The 18,668-nt window shown below is 36.9% G+C and overlaps 1 protein-coding gene across 1 annotated transcript; it reads right to left on the minus strand.

Annotated features, from left to right (window-relative positions):
- Nucleotides 1-55: 55 nt before the first annotated feature.
- Nucleotides 56-18,580, minus strand: spata6 (spermatogenesis associated 6). The gene is made up of 11 exons (XM_068707289.1): nucleotides 18,478-18,580; nucleotides 17,450-17,587; nucleotides 16,901-16,949; nucleotides 16,731-16,772; nucleotides 16,417-16,541; nucleotides 14,285-14,365; nucleotides 10,457-10,891; nucleotides 9,164-9,266; nucleotides 8,652-8,692; nucleotides 8,232-8,392; nucleotides 56-1,619 (listed from the first exon to the last, which is right to left on the minus strand). Exons 1-11 carry the CDS (start codon nucleotides 18,562-18,564, stop codon nucleotides 1,505-1,507), a joined length of 1,377 nt encoding a protein of 458 aa, XP_068563390.1. The 5' UTR covers nucleotides 18,565-18,580; the 3' UTR covers nucleotides 56-1,504.
- Between the last annotated feature and the right edge of the window lie 88 nt (nucleotides 18,581-18,668).

An 18,668-nucleotide genomic window follows, 5' to 3' on the forward strand; every position in this document is an offset into this window, starting at 1 on the left:
ATTCAACTAGCACCGTACAAATGTCTTGTAACATTAAATATCACCATCATCATTAATGATCAAAACAAACTGGTGTCGGGTGATATTTTCTAAAGAATTATATATTATGTCCAAATGTTGAGGTTACAACATTTCAAATTTCGTATAGCTCTGATTTTGTAATTCTGAAAAAAGGACAAGGTTTGTTTCACAATACCCGAAACAAAGCATAATATATTAAATATGGTGTTAAAGGAGCTGACATAATTTGGCTGAAAAATAAGCAGCACACTGACTGTAATGGTCCCACAAAGAGAAAGCAGCATGAGGAGAGGTTTGTCACAATTAGTTTGGCACATTCAGACATGACTTTGATAGTTAATTCTGAATTCATATAAAGGCAGGGTTGGTAAACTTCTTCAAAAACATTTTTTATATTTTAGTTTGTGCTGCTAGCTACTTTCATAGGAAAATAGTTGGCAACAGTGGGCTGGATTTTTCGTTTAATTTTTTTACATTGAACATTCTGGCTAGTTTCTCAAGATTACCCAGCATGCCTTTAAGTAGCTAGACTCATCACAATCATGTGTTTGAAAATGCAGTCTACTGCTAATAACATTTAAAGGCAAACTTGCAATACTGTCATATTTAAAATGGAATAGATTTTTTAAATAGGGTTTGTATATGGGCAGTCGTATACAAACAAATGAATAACTGCTGTGAAGAGAAGTACAGTTTTGTGCTGTAACTTATAGTCAATGAGTCAGAAAAGAATACAAAAAGCATTTAGTTCTATTGATTAGCTGCATGTTAAGTTAATGTACCCACTATTACACTATAATGTATTACCTGTTCCCCCCTGTAGAATGGAATACATTTTCTATATTCAGTATCCTTCAGAAATGAACAGGTGTACAGGTAGCTGTGAAAACTGATGAGCACATACAAACACTATTTCAAATGTTCAAGACAAATGTGCACTATGGATCTGAACTTATGTTGAGAATACATGTCTTTGTGTCTCCTGCTCTTTCATTCAGGATTACTTTTCCTCTAAATCTCTTCAGTCTCTTGTAGCTGCTGGCTCTTGGCTACCTTCTTGTCGCTCTTTTGTGTTGTGAGAGCTGAGCCCTTAACAGCTGCAGCATACATCCACCATGTCTCCTTTTTCACACACACAGAATGTTGCTTCTTTATACCGGAGCCAATTCTACACACGGCTTTAGAGAAGTTAGCCAACGTCTCTGTGTGGTTTTACCATTGGAACGTTTAAATAAATAAAAAACAAACAGCTGATGGGTGGGAGGGAAGCAGTGCTGCTGTGCTTTTGAATGTTAGCCTTACAAATTGATTTCCTTCTTGGAGAAACAACGACAAACAGCGCAGCAGGTGCCTGGGAAGGTTTGACATTTTTTTTAACTTCAAAGGGAGGTAAATGAAGCTACATCTGTGTGTGTGTGTGTGTGAGAGATGTTTTGACTCTGACTGATACAACTGTTATGTGAAGAATCAGCAGATCAGGAAGTTAAAGGTCCATGGTCACTTGGTTGTCCCAGGTGGTTTTGTGTGTCTGCAGAATCCTCTCTACTCTGCTGTGGATCTGCTCGCAGTAGGATGGACTGGTCTGGCTGGTCTGGAGCCTGAGGGGTAAAAAAACCCCCAACATAAAACAACTTAATTAACTTAGTTAGCCATGTATACCTACATCAATTTGGTTTGATATATAGCTTTGTATTGATATTGTGATCATACATGATATATGCAGGAATCCTGAAGTTAAATTGAATACCTTTTTTAAGACTTGTTCCATACATTTTAAGACCTTTAAGACACCACTTTGTGTTCTAACCGGGACTTGTGAAGCTATTTGTAAAGTCTGTTTCCAATAGCTTACATATTTGTATTTAGTTTTATCTGTGCGGTCCTCAATCACATGCTTCTCCCGAAATTGGCAATCAGTCATCACAATTTTGAAGGACCCATAGTATATAGTATGGCACAAAAGATCTCGCTAAAAAGAACTCACTAAAAAGATCTCACTAAAGTCACTCAAGTCCCACTATAGCAGAGATGTACTGGGACTGAAATACAGCCTGGGACTACGGGATGGAAAGGCCTTTAATGCAAACACAGAGGGCCATAAAAAATGTCATACTATAGTGTGCCATAAAACATTTCATAACATGGAATGTCATAAAAAGTCATATTAGGAGCAGCTCCCCACAGCTCCAAAAACATTGGCACAAATGTCTGAAAATAGGCCTTATGTGGAAAGATTGATTACATGTTGTGATTCTAAATGGTTACTTTCTCTCTTGGAAAAATATTAAAACTACTTAAAGCTAAGTAGTAGCACTTGTGCTCTAAAATGGAAGTAAGATTACAAAATGACTCAATGTGAATGTGCCCTTGTTTAGGCAGAGATTTACATTTTATTAAGACACACGATGGCTTTTGTATGGCATGCTATGTCTGAAGACTGGAAAGAGGGGATGACATGAAGCAAAGGGCCTCTAGTCGGTTTGGAACCTGCTCTACCGGTTGAGTTAACAGAGCTGATATGATAAGACATTGTTTATGATGGACCACTACACTATGACTTTTTTGATGACATTGATTTCGACATACTATACTATGACTATTTTTATGCCATACTATACGACAACTTTTTGACATTTTTACAACATACTATAGTAAAATATCTTTCAGAACATATAATACTATGACTTTTGTCAACATGAATGTTTGTGACATTATCCAACATGCTTTACTATGACTCTTATGACTTTCGACATGCTATACTTTGCCTTTTTTATGATTTTCTTCAAAATAGTATATTATGACCTTTTTATCAAAAATATTTAGAGAATTCGACCACCTCTTATCATGGCTGCCACTTCTGGGTCATTTCATTCAAAAAGGAACCTTTCGAAGCAAAAAAGACTTAACGGCTGAGGCCCATGACTTTTCTCAACATATTTTTTTACTTGATACACTATGACAAATTCATGAGTTTTGTACCAATACTATTACTTTTTAGACACACTATACTATGACTTTTTCAACATAATATACCAAGACTTTTATTACTTTTTTCTACATTCTATACTATGGCATTTTTATACATACTATACTAATACTTTTATATATACTATGACTTTTTTGATTTATTTTTTCGACATGCTATACTATGACTTTTTTGTAAAACTATTTTCAACATACTATTCTATGACTTCTTGTTTTACTTTTTCCGACATACTATACTATGACTTTTATCAACATACTATACTATGATGTTTTTCGACATACTATACTATGACTTTTTCCGACATACTATACTATGATGTTTTTCGACATACTATACTATGACTTTTTCGACATATTATACTATGACTTTTTCCGACATACTATACTATGTTTTTCGACATACTATGCTATGACTTTTTCCGACATACTATACTATGATGTTTTTCGACATACTATACTATGACTTTTTCCAACATACTATACTATGATGTTTTTCGACATACTATACTATGATGTTTTTCGACATACTATACTATGACTTTTTCGACATATTATACTATGACTTTTCCGACATACTATACTATGATGTTTTCCGACATACTTTACTATGACTTTTTCCGACATACTATACTATGATGTTTTTCGACATACTATGCTATGACTTTTTCGACATATACTATGACTTTTTCCGACATACTATACTATGACTTTTTCAACATATTATACTATGACTTTTTCCGACATACTATACTATGATGTTTTTCGACATACTATACTATGACTTTTTCGACATATTATACTATGACTTTTTCGACATATCATACTATGACTTTTCCGACATACTATACTATGATGTTTTTCGACATACTATATTATGACTTTTTCGACATACTATACTATGACTTTTTCCGATATTCTATACTATGACTTTTTCCGACATACTATACTATGACTTTTTCCGATATTCTATACTATGACTTTTTCCGACATACTATACTATGATGTTTTTTGACATACTATACTATGACTTTTTTCGACATACTATACTATGACTTTTTCCGACATACTATACTATGACTTTTTCGACATACTATACTATGACTTTTATCAACATACTATACGATGTTTTTCGACATACTAGACTATGATGTTTTTCGACATACTATACTATGACTTTTTTGACATATTATACTATGACTTTTTCCGACATACTATACTATGTTTTTCGACATACTATACTAGGACTTTTTCAACATACTATGACTTTTTCCGACATACTATACTATGATGTTTTCCGACATACTATACTTTGACTTTTATCAACATACTATACTATGACTTTTTCCGACATACTATACTATGATGTTTTTCGACATACTAGACTATGATGTTTTTCGACATACTATACTATGACTTTTTTGACATATTATACTATGACTTTTTCCGACATACTATACTATGACTTTTTCCGACATACTATACTATGATGTTTTTCGACATACTATACTATGACATTTTCAACATATTATACTATGACTTTTTCCGACATACTATACTATGACTTTTTTGACATATTATACTATGACTTTTTCCGACATACTATACTATGATGTTTTTCAACATACTATACTATGACTTTTTCGACATATTATACTATGACTTTTTCCGACATACTATACTATGATGTTTTTCGACATACTATACTATGACTTTTTCGACATATTATGCTATGACTTTTTTCGACATTCTATACTATGACTTTTTCCGACATTCTATACTATGACTTTTTCCGACATACTATACTATGACTTTTTCCAACATTCTATACTATGACTTTTTCCGACATACTATACTATGACTTTTTCGACATACTATACTATGACTTTTTCCGACATTCTATACTATGACTTTTTCCGACATACTATACTATGATGTTTTCCGACATACTATACTATGACTTTTATCAACATACTATACTATGACGTTTTTCGACATACTATACTATGATGTTTTTCGACATACTATACTATGACTTTTTCGACATATTATACTATGACTTTTTCCGACATACTATACTATGTTTTTCGACATACTATGCTATGACTTTTTCCGACATACTATACTATGATGTTTTTCGACATACTATACTATGACTTTTTCGACATATTATACTATGACTTTTTCCGACATACTATACTATGATGTTTTCCGACATACTATACTATGACTTTTATCAACATACTATACTATGATGTTTTTCGACATACTTTACTATGACTTTTTCCGACATACTATACTATGACTTTTATCAACATTCTATACGATGTTTTTCGACATACTATACTATGACTTTTTTGACATATTATACTATGACTTTTTCCGACATACTATACTATGACTTTTATCAACATTCTATATGATGTTTTTCGACATACTATACTATGACTTTTTTGACATATTATACTATGACTTTTTCCGACATACTATACTATGTTTTTCGACATACTATATTATGACTTTTTCCGACATACTATACTATGACTTTTTCCGACATACTATACTATGATGTTTTTCGACATACTATATTATGACTTTTTCGACATACTATACTATGACTTTTTCCGACATACTATACTATGACTTTTTCCGACATTCTATACTATGACTTTTTCCGACATACTATACTATGACTTTTTCCGACATACTATATTATGACTTTTTCGACATACTATACTATGATGTTTTTCGACATATTATACTATGACTTTTTCCGCCATACTATACTATGACTTTTTCCGACATACTATACTATGACTTTTTCGACATATTATACTATGACTTTTTCCGACATACTATACTATGATGTTTTTCGACATACTATACTATGACTTTTACCGACATACTATACTATGATGTTTTTCGACATACTATACTATGACTTTTTCGACATACTATACGACATATTCCGACGTATTATACTATGACTTTTTTCAATATACTGTGACTTTTTTCGACATTTTATACTATGACATATTTATGAGTTTTGTACCAATACTATACTATTAGTATATAGTTTAGACACACTATACTATGACTTTTTCAACATAATATACTGTGACTTTTCTTACTTTTTTCTACATTCTATACTATGGCATTTTTATACATACTATACTCATATTTTTTTTGGCTTTTATATATACTATGACTTTTTATGATTTTTCGACATGCTATACTATGACTTTTGTTTTACTTTTTTTGACATACTATACTATGACTTTTTTCGACATACTAAGACATTTTTTCTTAGAAAAACTAAGATTCACAAATATATTTCTGATGAACACAGAAATAATTAATAATTCATATAAAGAAAACCACGAATATATGTATTTAGAAGTATTTATCTATACAGTATGTTACTTATAATGTGTGGTCATCACTCCAGGAAACGGAGATATTACGCTTTGATGATATTACATACAGGTAAGCAGCAAATCCAGACATTGGAGACTCTGTAACCAGAGAATATTTGGCATTTTTGCATGAAGATGGACTTGAACAATCAAATTGATGATCAAAATTGCTCTAAATCATACAACTTCCAAACAATGGCTGTTTGCATTTTTTCATGCGGTTCTCAGTTATTCCTTTTGTCCACTAGTCTGTGCTGTAACCCAACACAAGATGTGTGAGTGGATGCAAAAATGAAACCACCAGCACACTGAATTGGAACTTTGAAATAATTGACAGTGTTTCCTCCATTTAGACATTTTTTCCCTCTACATTCTACCTTTTGTGCAAAAAAGATTTAAAAAAAAGTAATATCACAATTGACAAAACAAATGCTGCATTTCATCAGGAGGCATAAATGTGCTTCATCAACACAATATAAATGTGTCTTAAAGTTGACCACAGGCAGTTATGCAATCTTGAATTGACAGACAGACAGAAGTGAACAGTAATGAATTTCAGTACTGCCTCTCGTCCCCGTCTATTTGTTGGGAGTGAAGAGGTGATGGCGACTGTCTGACTGACTGGCTGGTGTCTTGGCCTGGCTCAGTTTTGGAATGGAAGCTTTTCATCTGTAATCAGATAAACTCGCTACCTGCTTCAAAAAGTCATCAAGGACAAATCATCCAGAGACATGAATAGACGGAGACTTCAGGGCTTAGGGAGCAAACGTTGCCACTGGCATCTGTCATTTTCTTTATAGATCAAAGATTCGTGGTGAGACGTGCCCCTCTCCCTGTCGGCAGGAATCTACAAAGGCCTGCTCTAATCTCCCACCCTGCAACTCCTGTCGCGTTTTCAATTGAGAGAAAAGTATCATTCATTTCCTACAATTTACTTTGCAGTTTAAGATTGTCTATTGATTTTAATGTTTACTTATGGACTGAGCAGTAGGGAAGGGGAAAGGAGAGCACAAACAAAACTGAACATCGGTCGCGTTGGTGTGTTCAGCTCACAGCCGTCGTGATCAATGACAAGGTCTCTCTGAATGTATTAAAGCGTGCATCGGGTCAAATGCATCAGACTCAAGCTGAAACACAAATCAATACCATTTTCCTCTTTTGTTTTCCCTTCTCCCTGCCCCCTCACTCAGTAATGAACAAACATGACAAGACATCAGCTTCTGTAATTTAAGAGGTGGAGGGGAAATCATCCTGCCTGTCGAGTGTGATCAAAATTAAAGATTGGATGTGTATGAACTTGCACAAATACACACACACACACACACACACACACACACACACACACACACACACACACAAAGCAGCAGCAGTGTATGACTTACATCTCATGGGATTGCCATGTATTTGTCGTATACTGTAATTGGAAACTCATACAGGGGCCTCTTTTACTTGTAAGATCTTTTGCAGAAACAACAATGATTTACACAGATGGAAGAGGATAAGTTCAGGGCAAACACCATAAAAAAAAGGATGTTTTCTCCGGCTTTGGCGCAAGAGTGAACAAAATCAGCTGGTTTCGTGGCCAGAACAGTCTTGCTCACATGTTTGAGAGCCTAGCCAATCAACAACACAAGTTCTTCACATCAAGATCATATTCTATGGCTGTTACATTGATAATCATGTTGCTGACCTGCTTTTTGATCATTATGTATATTGTTCTCTTGTTAAAGTGGCTTTGATTTTAACATATTTCACAAACATTTAAAGGATTCAGAATAACTTTGGAAGGGTAGCATTTTGTAGAGAGTTTACCTTTCTCTGAGGGAATAGCTGAGATTCAGAGGACTTCTGGAGTTGGACACGGTCAGTGTGGACGGAGCTAAGGCAGCACCTCTCACAGGGCTTTTGGTCTTGGCTTTAAGTCTGGACTGTGTCTCTGGAGAGAACTGGGCCCTCGCAGAACCTGACTTCACCTGGAAGAGGCCACAGGGCTGGGGTGATACAGCTTTATAGCAACATGAACATTAAGCGTTCAACCATATTTAATTACTTTTACTTTACTTAACTTTTTGTTGGCAGACTGACGTGATTAGTTTGAATGAAAATGGTACGTTAGAATCACTTCAGAACAGTTGTGTAATGACAGAATATCATTTGGTTGGTCGGGCTTGGAGTATGTACCTACAGTGACATTGTGTCATTTGTGGTTTGAAGTGTTATAATTAGACTTACTGTGGCTGCTCTTGGTCTGTAACTCCCTTGGAGAGAAGAATCTACAATGACAAAGACAAGCTAAAAGTTTTATGGAAACAGAAAAACTCAGCTTTTGGACTGGAAAACCTCTACAGTACCTTTTAAATGTTAAAAAGAGTTTATTCCTTAAACATAAACAGGTGCAAGTGAAAGTTACCCTACAGCTGTAAACAGAACCATGCGTTATCTGTGTATACTGAGTACTGTTATTACACAATGACAAAAAAATGTCAGACACCATTTTATCATTGTCGACATCCTCAGACAAGCTAAACAACCTAAACATATAAAATTCAGCCTATTATTTATTTTGAAAGACTTCACCACATCTTATCAAGATGTAAACCACATCAAATACATTTTCACAACAGAACCAATCTTCAAATATTAGCGCAATTATTTGCAAACATTTTTTCTGCAGCAAGTAAAGCATGACGTTAGGTGTGCAACGATACATGTATTAGTTTGTGCGTATGGACGTGAAGGCCTACCTGTGTGATCAGCAGTGAAGCTGACTGAGTGTCGATGGATACTACCATTCTGTGGAGCGGAGGAAGGAGTTCTCCTCACAGAGGCACTACTGCAAAGAGGGACCTGGTATAAAAAAACAAGAAGAAGTACAATCTACTGTCAAACAATATCATTGTACACTGTTGTAATTTAAATTCTGTCTGCATGGCACAGTTGCTTTGGTACTTCTTTTCTTCACTTTTGAGCATCCTGATACTGACACATAAATCAATCACACAATCTACCAACTTCAAATAGGAAATGACATGACATTTGACCTGCTTGTGTAAATTAAATCAATAACAGAATACATTAATCACATTTTTTAGTTTGTGCAGAATAAAGGAAAAGTTGCACAAAAAACAAACCCAATGTTGCCACCATATGTCTTTCATGTCAACTCCAAACAATTTCACCAAAAAGCTTGCAATGAGGCTTATAGAAAACAAGGTGGGGAATGTGCTTCCTCTACACAAACAGTGAGTTGAGGCTCTGATAATGCATTCACCATGGGGCTAAGCTACTTCATTAGGTATCTATTTGTTAATTGCAGCTTGACTCTCAATTACTGGGGTTAATCACAGACAGAACATTCCCCCAGGAAAACCATAGCAGGAAACACACGCTTCTCTCTTTAATAAAACATCAATTGTAAGTAAATTCCATTCATGTGCGTGACAAAAACAAACAATTATCTACCTAATCATTTCTTTAATAACAGCATGTTAGTGGATTTTGATATTCATACCTGAGGATTAAATTTGATGTAAATGAAGAAGCAGGAATACAGGGGGTAGAGAGGGAGGGAGGCTGTGTTGTTCTTGTCCATCAACTGAATATTCCCCATGGCTGTGTGATCGGAAAATCACTCCCTTTTATATAAAGCAGTGATACGATCATAATTAAAGTGTTAACAAATAACTGTGCAACAGCCTATATCCAGGATGTGTGCTATTAGAGCACGCTCAATGAGGATAATAGGCTATATTACATGTGCATACAGTGAAACATTTTCATGACGTCAAAATCCATTAACGGCTCAGGTAAAAAGATTAACACTGCTCTCTTATTGTGCCCTCCACTTAATCTGCCCACTAGATTATGTTAAATTTTGGCAAGCTCCCACTGAGGGTTGAACTACCACAATTCAAGATCCCATTAATTTCAACCCCCGTCCACAGAACACGGGTACTATTATTAGCATTAAACAAACCATCGCGTCACTTTTTTGTCACTTGGTTTCAGTTTGGAGGAATATATCTCATGTTACCAACCAAGAAGGGCGGCTGGCTCTCGGTCTCCTTCCTGAAGTAGTGAGGCCCCAGATGGAGATGGCCGAGCCTCTGCCTGGCGTCCTCTGAAAGCTGGCACATCTTGCGGTGGGTGTAAGGGGACAAGGCACGAGTCCTTGAGGAAACTGTGGGCTGGTGGTAGCCAGAGTCTACTAAAACTCTAGAAGAAGTGTGTTTTCCTTCCTTCTTGTCTTTTTGGGGCCTTCGGCCAGATGTGGATGAAGAAGGGGAGTGTCTGGATGTTGAGGACGGTGCAGAGTTTGTAGCCTCAACTTTTAGCCTTTCCTTCCCACCTTTACAGGAGACATGGTTTGCATCATCTATTTTGGAAAAATTCACGTCGGATGGCGAAGACTTTTTTGCTGAACTCTGTCTGGATGGGGCTAAAGATGGCCTCACTGGAGAGAGACAGCAGGTCTAGGGGTGCAGAGACAGAACATGAGAGAGAGAAAGGTTGGTGTATTTTGTCAAACAAGGTAACACATCAGCAGTTTAGATTCTATGCAGATCAAAAACATTGTTCCTTTACACAAGCGTCAGCCATTTTAGCCATTAAGGCGGCTGATCTCACTCTCGACACAGACTTGTTCTCCCTGGACAAAACCATTAAACCATTAGCTAAATCATTCAGCTTAAGTGTTACAACAACAATAGCTCTCGCAGTCGGCACTGCCATGGAGACAACCTCTGCAGAATTACTTTAATAACTCTAATGGTCGCGAACATCATTCTCCGATGCAATATCCCACTTCCTGCGGGTAATGCCAACCGGGGATAAATAAGTTAAGATAAAATGTTAATTGCATTTGATGGCCATCTCCAGTCTAATATGATAAAGAGGCATTACCTGGCTGTAAAACAAAGATAATCTAAATGCTAATTAGGTAAATCACACAGAAAAATATTTTTAAGAAAAACTAAATGATAAATAAATTATTATCGAGGTTGCCATTTGAGATTGGTCTGATTTAATAAAATGAAGCAAAGTATGGTCTCCAACCCCCACATCTACAAATCTGACTTCTTTCAGCTCTTCTGTCAGTTCTTCACTGGAAAGCCACGGAGAGTTTGTCAGCAAACTGATGATTAGCTGCTACGTTCACAACTGGAAATCAGTGCTTTGAGCTAAATGCTAAGCTCAGCATGCTAACTACAGCCATGACACAATCATGCTCACAATAACAATGCTAATATCCGAACGCTAAACTGGTGCAATCCAGGTGGCAACCTCCGGTTTGGATGTGACTTAAACTTGCATTCTGGCAACTCCACTGGTTGCAAAAAGTAGTCTGATTGTATAGAAGGTGACGAACATAATGCTAAACCATAGTCCCCAAATCAATGGGTGACGCCACTATGACTACGTCTACTTCTTATACACAGTCTGTGGTGTAATCTTTACCATAAAACCATTAAAAATGTTATCCAATGAGGATCATAACAATGAACCAAAGATTAGAGCACCCGAAGACATTGCTGAACGCTGCGTGTATATTCATCCCTACAGTTTCACAGGTTTTGTGGAGGTTGCTATCACTCTAAAATCTCTATTAAAACCGGACAAGGTTTGTCAGCTGGGTGGGCAGGCAGTCGGGGAACTGCCTATGCTGAGGAGCCATTAGGAGAGAGAAAATGGAGAAATTCTACTGTCTGACAGCCACAGCGGTGCTCTGATCCAGACATCCCCCTGAGGGGCCAGGAGAACACTCTGACAATCTGCTTCGCTGTCAATGACATCCCATTTAAACAAATAGCTCAGGTTACCGCACCTGGGAAATGCATGGTAGTGTTTTTGCCACAACATGCCAACTGCTGTGTGATGGATCATGTTACAAACAGGACTGTTTGAAAAAGATTTTCATTCTGACTATTGTTTTGAAGTGACACTCTTTTTTCAGACTAGATTTGGAGCATATTCTACCCTCCCAGTATCCATTAGCTCTGCACAAACATGTATTCAGAGTCACACAAGACCATGAAGCAGTGTAGGAAATACAAATACAATATTTGGGGTCCAACACTTGCCACCATTGTATAAGATTTATTTATAAAATGTCAGGGGGTACCTATAAAAATGAATAGTTAGTTAATAAAGTTGCTGTTTATTAAGGCAACAAACAATTCTTTTCACTATCAATTAATCTGCCAATTACTTTCTAGATTATTAATTTTGTCTATAAAATGTCAGAAAATATTGAAAAATGTCCCAGTTTCTCAAAGTTCAAAGTAACGTCTTTAAATGTCTTTTTTGTCAAATCTCCATATTTGAGAGGTTAAAATCATTTTCTGCAATTTCTGCATTAAAAATAATTACTGTAATGATTAACCAATTATCAAAATTTTCATTTTCTGTCCATCGACTAATCGATATGTCAACTCATCATAAAGTGAAATGATCCCAGATAAAATGCAGACAGTAATCACCACCATGTGCCAACATAAATAAAAAGCATGCTATTGCTGTTCCAAAGAGAAATGTGCAATCATCTGTGTTAGTGAAAAGCTGGAGAGTTCTACTTATTTAGGCTTTTTTTTTTTTAGCTCTTATAAGCCTTTTAATATGTATAATGCATTAGTTTATACATAGTTAAAAAAATGACTGCAGTTGAAAACCTTTGCATGCTTTATCTCATCCCCAAATTTAGCTCTGCTGATGTTTTGAGCATGGATCAAATAAAATCATAGAATCCAGCACTGAAAATTGGACACACACACACACACACACACACACACACACACACACACACACACACACACACACACACACACACACACATACACACACACACTTTATGTATTTGTTTTTTTAAATCTTAGGGGCTATTTTTGCCCCTCGATCATTTTTGCAGTTTGCCCCACTTAATTCTTGACACTGCCATGAAGGAGTAGATTCAGTTTAAGTAGGTCTGCAACTAAGAATTATTTTCATTATCAATTAATTTCCCAGTGATTTTTTCAAATAATCATTTGGGGAAGAAAAGAAAAATGACCGTTACAATTTCCTCAAGCCCAATGTCCATGTTGTCTGACTAACAATCTAAAACTTAGACAAATAAAAGCAGTAAATCCTCACGACTGAGAAGGTCGAACAAGAAAATGTTTTACTAGAGAACAGTAATAATGAATTTGTCAAAATAGTTGATTTACCCTTAAACATCCACGAGGACACAGTGGCAGAGATACAGGTGACCCTCATATCGGATCGTTAATGTAAAAAAACTGACTGACTGGCTAGTTCTGTGACAAATATTGTGTAAACTCCCATCTAGTCAGAGATGAGAGAGAGAAGCCTCGCAATCAACCTCACAGATCTGCCTCCCCATAATTACATTCACAAGGAGAGAACAGATACCCTTGAAACACTGCCAGTATGGATAGATAGATGCAGTAGCCATGGCAACAATAGAAGGTGGGTATGTATGGTGGAAACAGACAAATCTGATGGCGAGCGATACCACTCATTAGAGCCGTCTTGAGATTCATTTTTACTGTTGTAATGCTGAGTATGAAGCTGTGCTGTGTTCAAATTCAAGACATTTTGAGCTGATAAACACACACAGTTTACTTGACTTATGAGAGGCACTTTGGGGGGTTGTGACTGTTTAAATGTTGACCAAAGACCATGAACACACAACAGAATGTAATTACAAAAGACAGTCTTATTCCAAAGTGTTTTACAAATCAACAACAGAAATAAAGCAGGAAAACCAAAAGCAGACAAAAGGTCCATCACATTTGAAAAACTTGTGTCTTTGTGTGTGTGTGTGTGTGTCATAAGATCTATGAGATGTAATGAAAGGACACACTTACAGGTGAGGAAGGCAAGCCGTCTCTCCCATCACTCTCTTCTATGACTGATGTCGTGGCAAACTCCACTTTGAGGGAGATTCCCTAGAGGGAGAGGGACAACAGGTACAAACACAACACCTTTAACAGGGAGATTAAGACAAACAGACAGATAACAGCACTGCTTGGAACACCGATTTACACTTACAAATCTTCAATCTTTGCCTGACTGGAGAAAAACAAATTGCAGAAAAGAGAAAAGGCTCCAGTGATGTTTAAATAATATGGCATTTGGAAAGAGACATCTAAATTGCTAGGTAGGCCTCAAACAGAAACACATGAAAGCAATGGTGAGGGGATGGTGTTTAAAGACATTTAAATGTGCCAGTTAGTGCCTCGGAGGACAAGGGGAGGAGAGAGAAGCAACCGGCAGGAGGTAAGGAGAGAAAGAGATGATATAAGAAGAGGGAAAAGAAAAAATGACAAGATGGAGAGTGAAAAGAGAGGTTCTGTCTGTAAAGCTCTATATGGAAAACACCGTTTTCTGAAGAAATTACTTCACTTTGTCAAAGACAAGCCAGTGCTTTTGAGTTGGTTATCTTGCTACCTTCCTGTCATGTGCAAAGACGTATGAGCCACAGAGATTAGGAGAAGACTCACTTAAAGAAAGCAAAATCTCTCCTCCAGTCTGTGAATGACACATGTAACGTAGATGCCAATCAAGCCGGATCACACGGTGAGCAGAATGTAGGGTCGCTGTGACATGTGAACCACGTTTAAACGCATTAACTGACATCGCTCCTTTAAATGATTCAGCAGTGTGCAGCAGCTCAGGTACCTTTGCAAGCATGAAATACATGACATACATGTGATACATCTGGAAACATATCTATCAAACTGCTAAAAGTGACATTTTGGTCTAAAGTGAAAAATAAAAGTAAATATCCTTCAATATTTACTCCAAATTGAAATTTTTAAAATGAAAACTATTCATCAAATGTCTAACAATTTGAAAATACAAATAATAAATAAATTAAGGAGCACTCCAGGGGGTCCCTTAAGTTGGTCAAGAGTAGATCTTAGGCTACATCCATACTACTCATATGGATCTCTGTCCACACAGCGTTTCAGCCATCGTTTTCAAAATGATCTCAGTCCAGACTACACGCCTGAAAACAAATATCACGTGACTCTTCACGTACACTCGGTATGCGCCGATGTAAACAGGAAGTAGATTGTTGTATTTTGTAACTAAGCAACTAGAGTAATAAAGTAGTCTTAAATGATCTTAAGTACGTGTTTGATACTTAAGATCTTCTCTAAAATCTTCCTCTATAAACTCAAACAGATACAGTTCGTGGAAAGTTTTCTAAGTTTTATTTTTCAGACTTAACGTTAGTTACAGCGCCACGCGTCTCTCTCTCTCTCTCTCTCTCTCTCTCTCTCTCTCCAATCGCTTCAATAACAGCTGTTTCCTCCGCAGACATGCAGACTTTAACTGGGCAACAGCTGCTAGTAAAGACAACAAGGTCAGCAACGCCTGTAATCAGTTGTCCATGTTAAATTAACCTGGTAGTCGATCGCGGGTGTCTACGTCAAACTTATGCATTTGCGTCCGTCCAGACAAATACGCTATCCGGAGTTTCCAAACGTATCCGGCTTCAGGAGCGTTTCTAAAGTCCTCCGTTTTCAGTGCTCGAAAACGCCGGCGTAGTGTGGACGCTCAGTTTAAACGTAGCAAAACATATGCGTTTTCAAATAGAAACGGAGTAGTGTGCATGTAGCCTTAGGTGACTAGGTGACTGCAGTACAGAAACAGAGATGAGCACAGCTTTGTTTTTCTCTGTGATCATAATATTAAAAGGTTTTAGACAAATCAAATTTACCACTGAGTAAACTGTAAGGATTATTTTCAAGAATGTATAATATGGCAGACATAGGGTGAAATCCATATCTCTAATTGATATCTAATTAAATAGAAGTCACTTGATAAATGTGTGTCTTCTTGCTCACGCTCAGCAAATAACTTTTTTACTCCTATGTTGACTCTTTGGAGAATTCTTCCACATAATTATTAAAGGTTTTATGAATACGGGCGCAGGTGTTGGAAGGAGGGTTATGAAATAAATAAAATGAATAGATGGAAAGCAGCCTACAGGAAAGGAGGATGATCTCTTCATCAGTATCTCTCTCTCTGCTGCTCTTTCTCTGGAGCTCAATCTGGGACCAGGGTACAGGAAATCTCTGCTGCTGTCCTCCATTGTGGCTAGAACTTCACCCTCTAAAAATCACAAACACAGACAATAAACAGAAACACACACACACACACACACACACACACACACACACACACACACACACACACACACACACACACACACACGCCATGTTAGAGATCCTGTTTTTGCAGAGTAGTGACTAGATACAGTGGGGACTTAAAATGCCCATATGGCATAATCAGAAAGCATACCTGGAGGCACCAACTGAATCAGCTCAAAAGATGTTGTGTCAGCTAAGAGGAAGGAAAGCACAAATAGACTGTGAGCTAATGATCAGTATCACAGCTAATAGCCTATACGCTTGCATGGCAGAGGATTCAGGGCTAGGAGACGAGGAAGCAAATCCCAGACGGCCGTTTACCTTCCAGGAGGTCAGCTACATCAGCAGGGTCAACAACGCCGGGGAAAGTCTGGTAAAACAGAGTACAGACAAAGCAGATCAATACTTATAACAAGGTGAGACAGACAGCCCCGTATCTAACTCGGCCAGCCTCCCAAGGGAAACGATGGCCTCTTTTATCTGGGGTTGAGCCCGTAATGTTCAAATTGAAGGGCTGCAAGTTTGAACCCTAAGACTTCAAAAGTAAGCCAGTAAAAGCCTGCAGCCGACGCGAGAGGAGGCATCATAAACATACGTGAAATAAAGAGAGAACAACTTCTAAGATGTAGATTTCTTGAGCCTTACTCTTTTGTAAGTAAAAGTACAATGAATATGTATTCGTAGGATCCAACAGAAAGTTTGGGATGTGACCTAAAGACATGTGATATGCATCCCTTTTTATGTTGGAGAAACATGCACTATTTAAACATGCAACATCCAAACATCTCTCTTGCTAAATCTGTAAAAAAAAAAAAAAATATCCACAGACGTATAGTAATTCTACATATTGTGCTTATTTATAATTCTCACCTTGACAAAAATCATTTTATGGTGGAAGAGTAAAGGGAACACAGGGGGCAAACAGGGAGTCTTCCTGTACTGGCCCATGACACACACACTGAGGTAGACATCGTTGTTTTTAGTCAGGAGCACTCCTGGACATGTGACCTGTGTAATGACACAACATGTATCTTATTATACATGATGACAGCATAAACTGGTGCTGTAGCATCAGTGTGCTACAGCAACCCTTTGAAGTTTATTAAAATGTGTGCAATCCCCTGAGGAAGTATCCATATCAGTGGGACCTTCTTTTTTTTTAAACTGCTACCAAATATTTTAAACTTTTTAAACCCGCAAAACTAATTAGCTAAACTGAATTGCTTTGATTTAACGCTACCAGGTGGAAATGAGACCAATCAGCTTCCAACTGATCCACAGGTGCTGCACATCGATGGAAACATTTAAAAAAAAATCAGTGAGCTCAAATGGGTTGTAACCTAAATGTGCTTTACAGACATTTTAACTTTTTGCTCAATATGTATAGCCTTATGTTCAAGGGCATCTCTGTTTTTAATGACTGAAGTAAGAAAGCATATAAAAGATATTGGCTCCAGAAAATAGGGGATTAGCGTCTGTTTCCTGGTTCGGAATGCAGAAGTTAATCTTTCTGAATTGAATAAATAATATAACAAAACATAATAAATACAGTTAAATATGTTTTATCATCATAACGTATATCACATACAATAATGCTATAACTATAATCTCTCTATCCCTCTAATATTTATAATGTCAAAATTAGGAGGATTTAATAAAATGCAGTCCTGGTGAGCTAAGTAGGTTAGTAATATGTAACTGTTAACGCTCGAGCATAAACGTTTAACCAGTAGCTAACACTTTAAGTTACGACCGTTAGTTATCTAACAGTAACTGTTAATTGTGGAATGCTAAGGAAACGGAGGAGAACGTAAGATCGCGAGCTAGCTCACGTTAACTACTACACTACGTCACTTTCTGAGTTGTGTTACGTAGGAGCAGCGTAAGGATGCACTTACTGTATGAATGTCCAGGTATACGGTACATTTCAGAGACTTGGGCTGAACCGTATTGGAGGAAAGATTCTTCTTCTTCATTGAAGCCATTCAGACAACTTTTCAAAGTTCGTTGTCATAGCTGCCAGACAGCAACAGTCACAGGCAGAGCGGATGCACCAGTCATGTGACCAAGAAGTGACCAATCAAAAGCT

This window comes from Cebidichthys violaceus, unplaced genomic scaffold (genome assembly GCF_023349555.1).
Source record: "Cebidichthys violaceus isolate CVI_PGR_0920_01 unplaced genomic scaffold, fCebVio1.0.p SCAF_13, whole genome shotgun sequence".
NCBI classification, from domain to species: Eukaryota; Metazoa; Chordata; class Actinopteri; order Perciformes; family Stichaeidae; genus Cebidichthys; species Cebidichthys violaceus.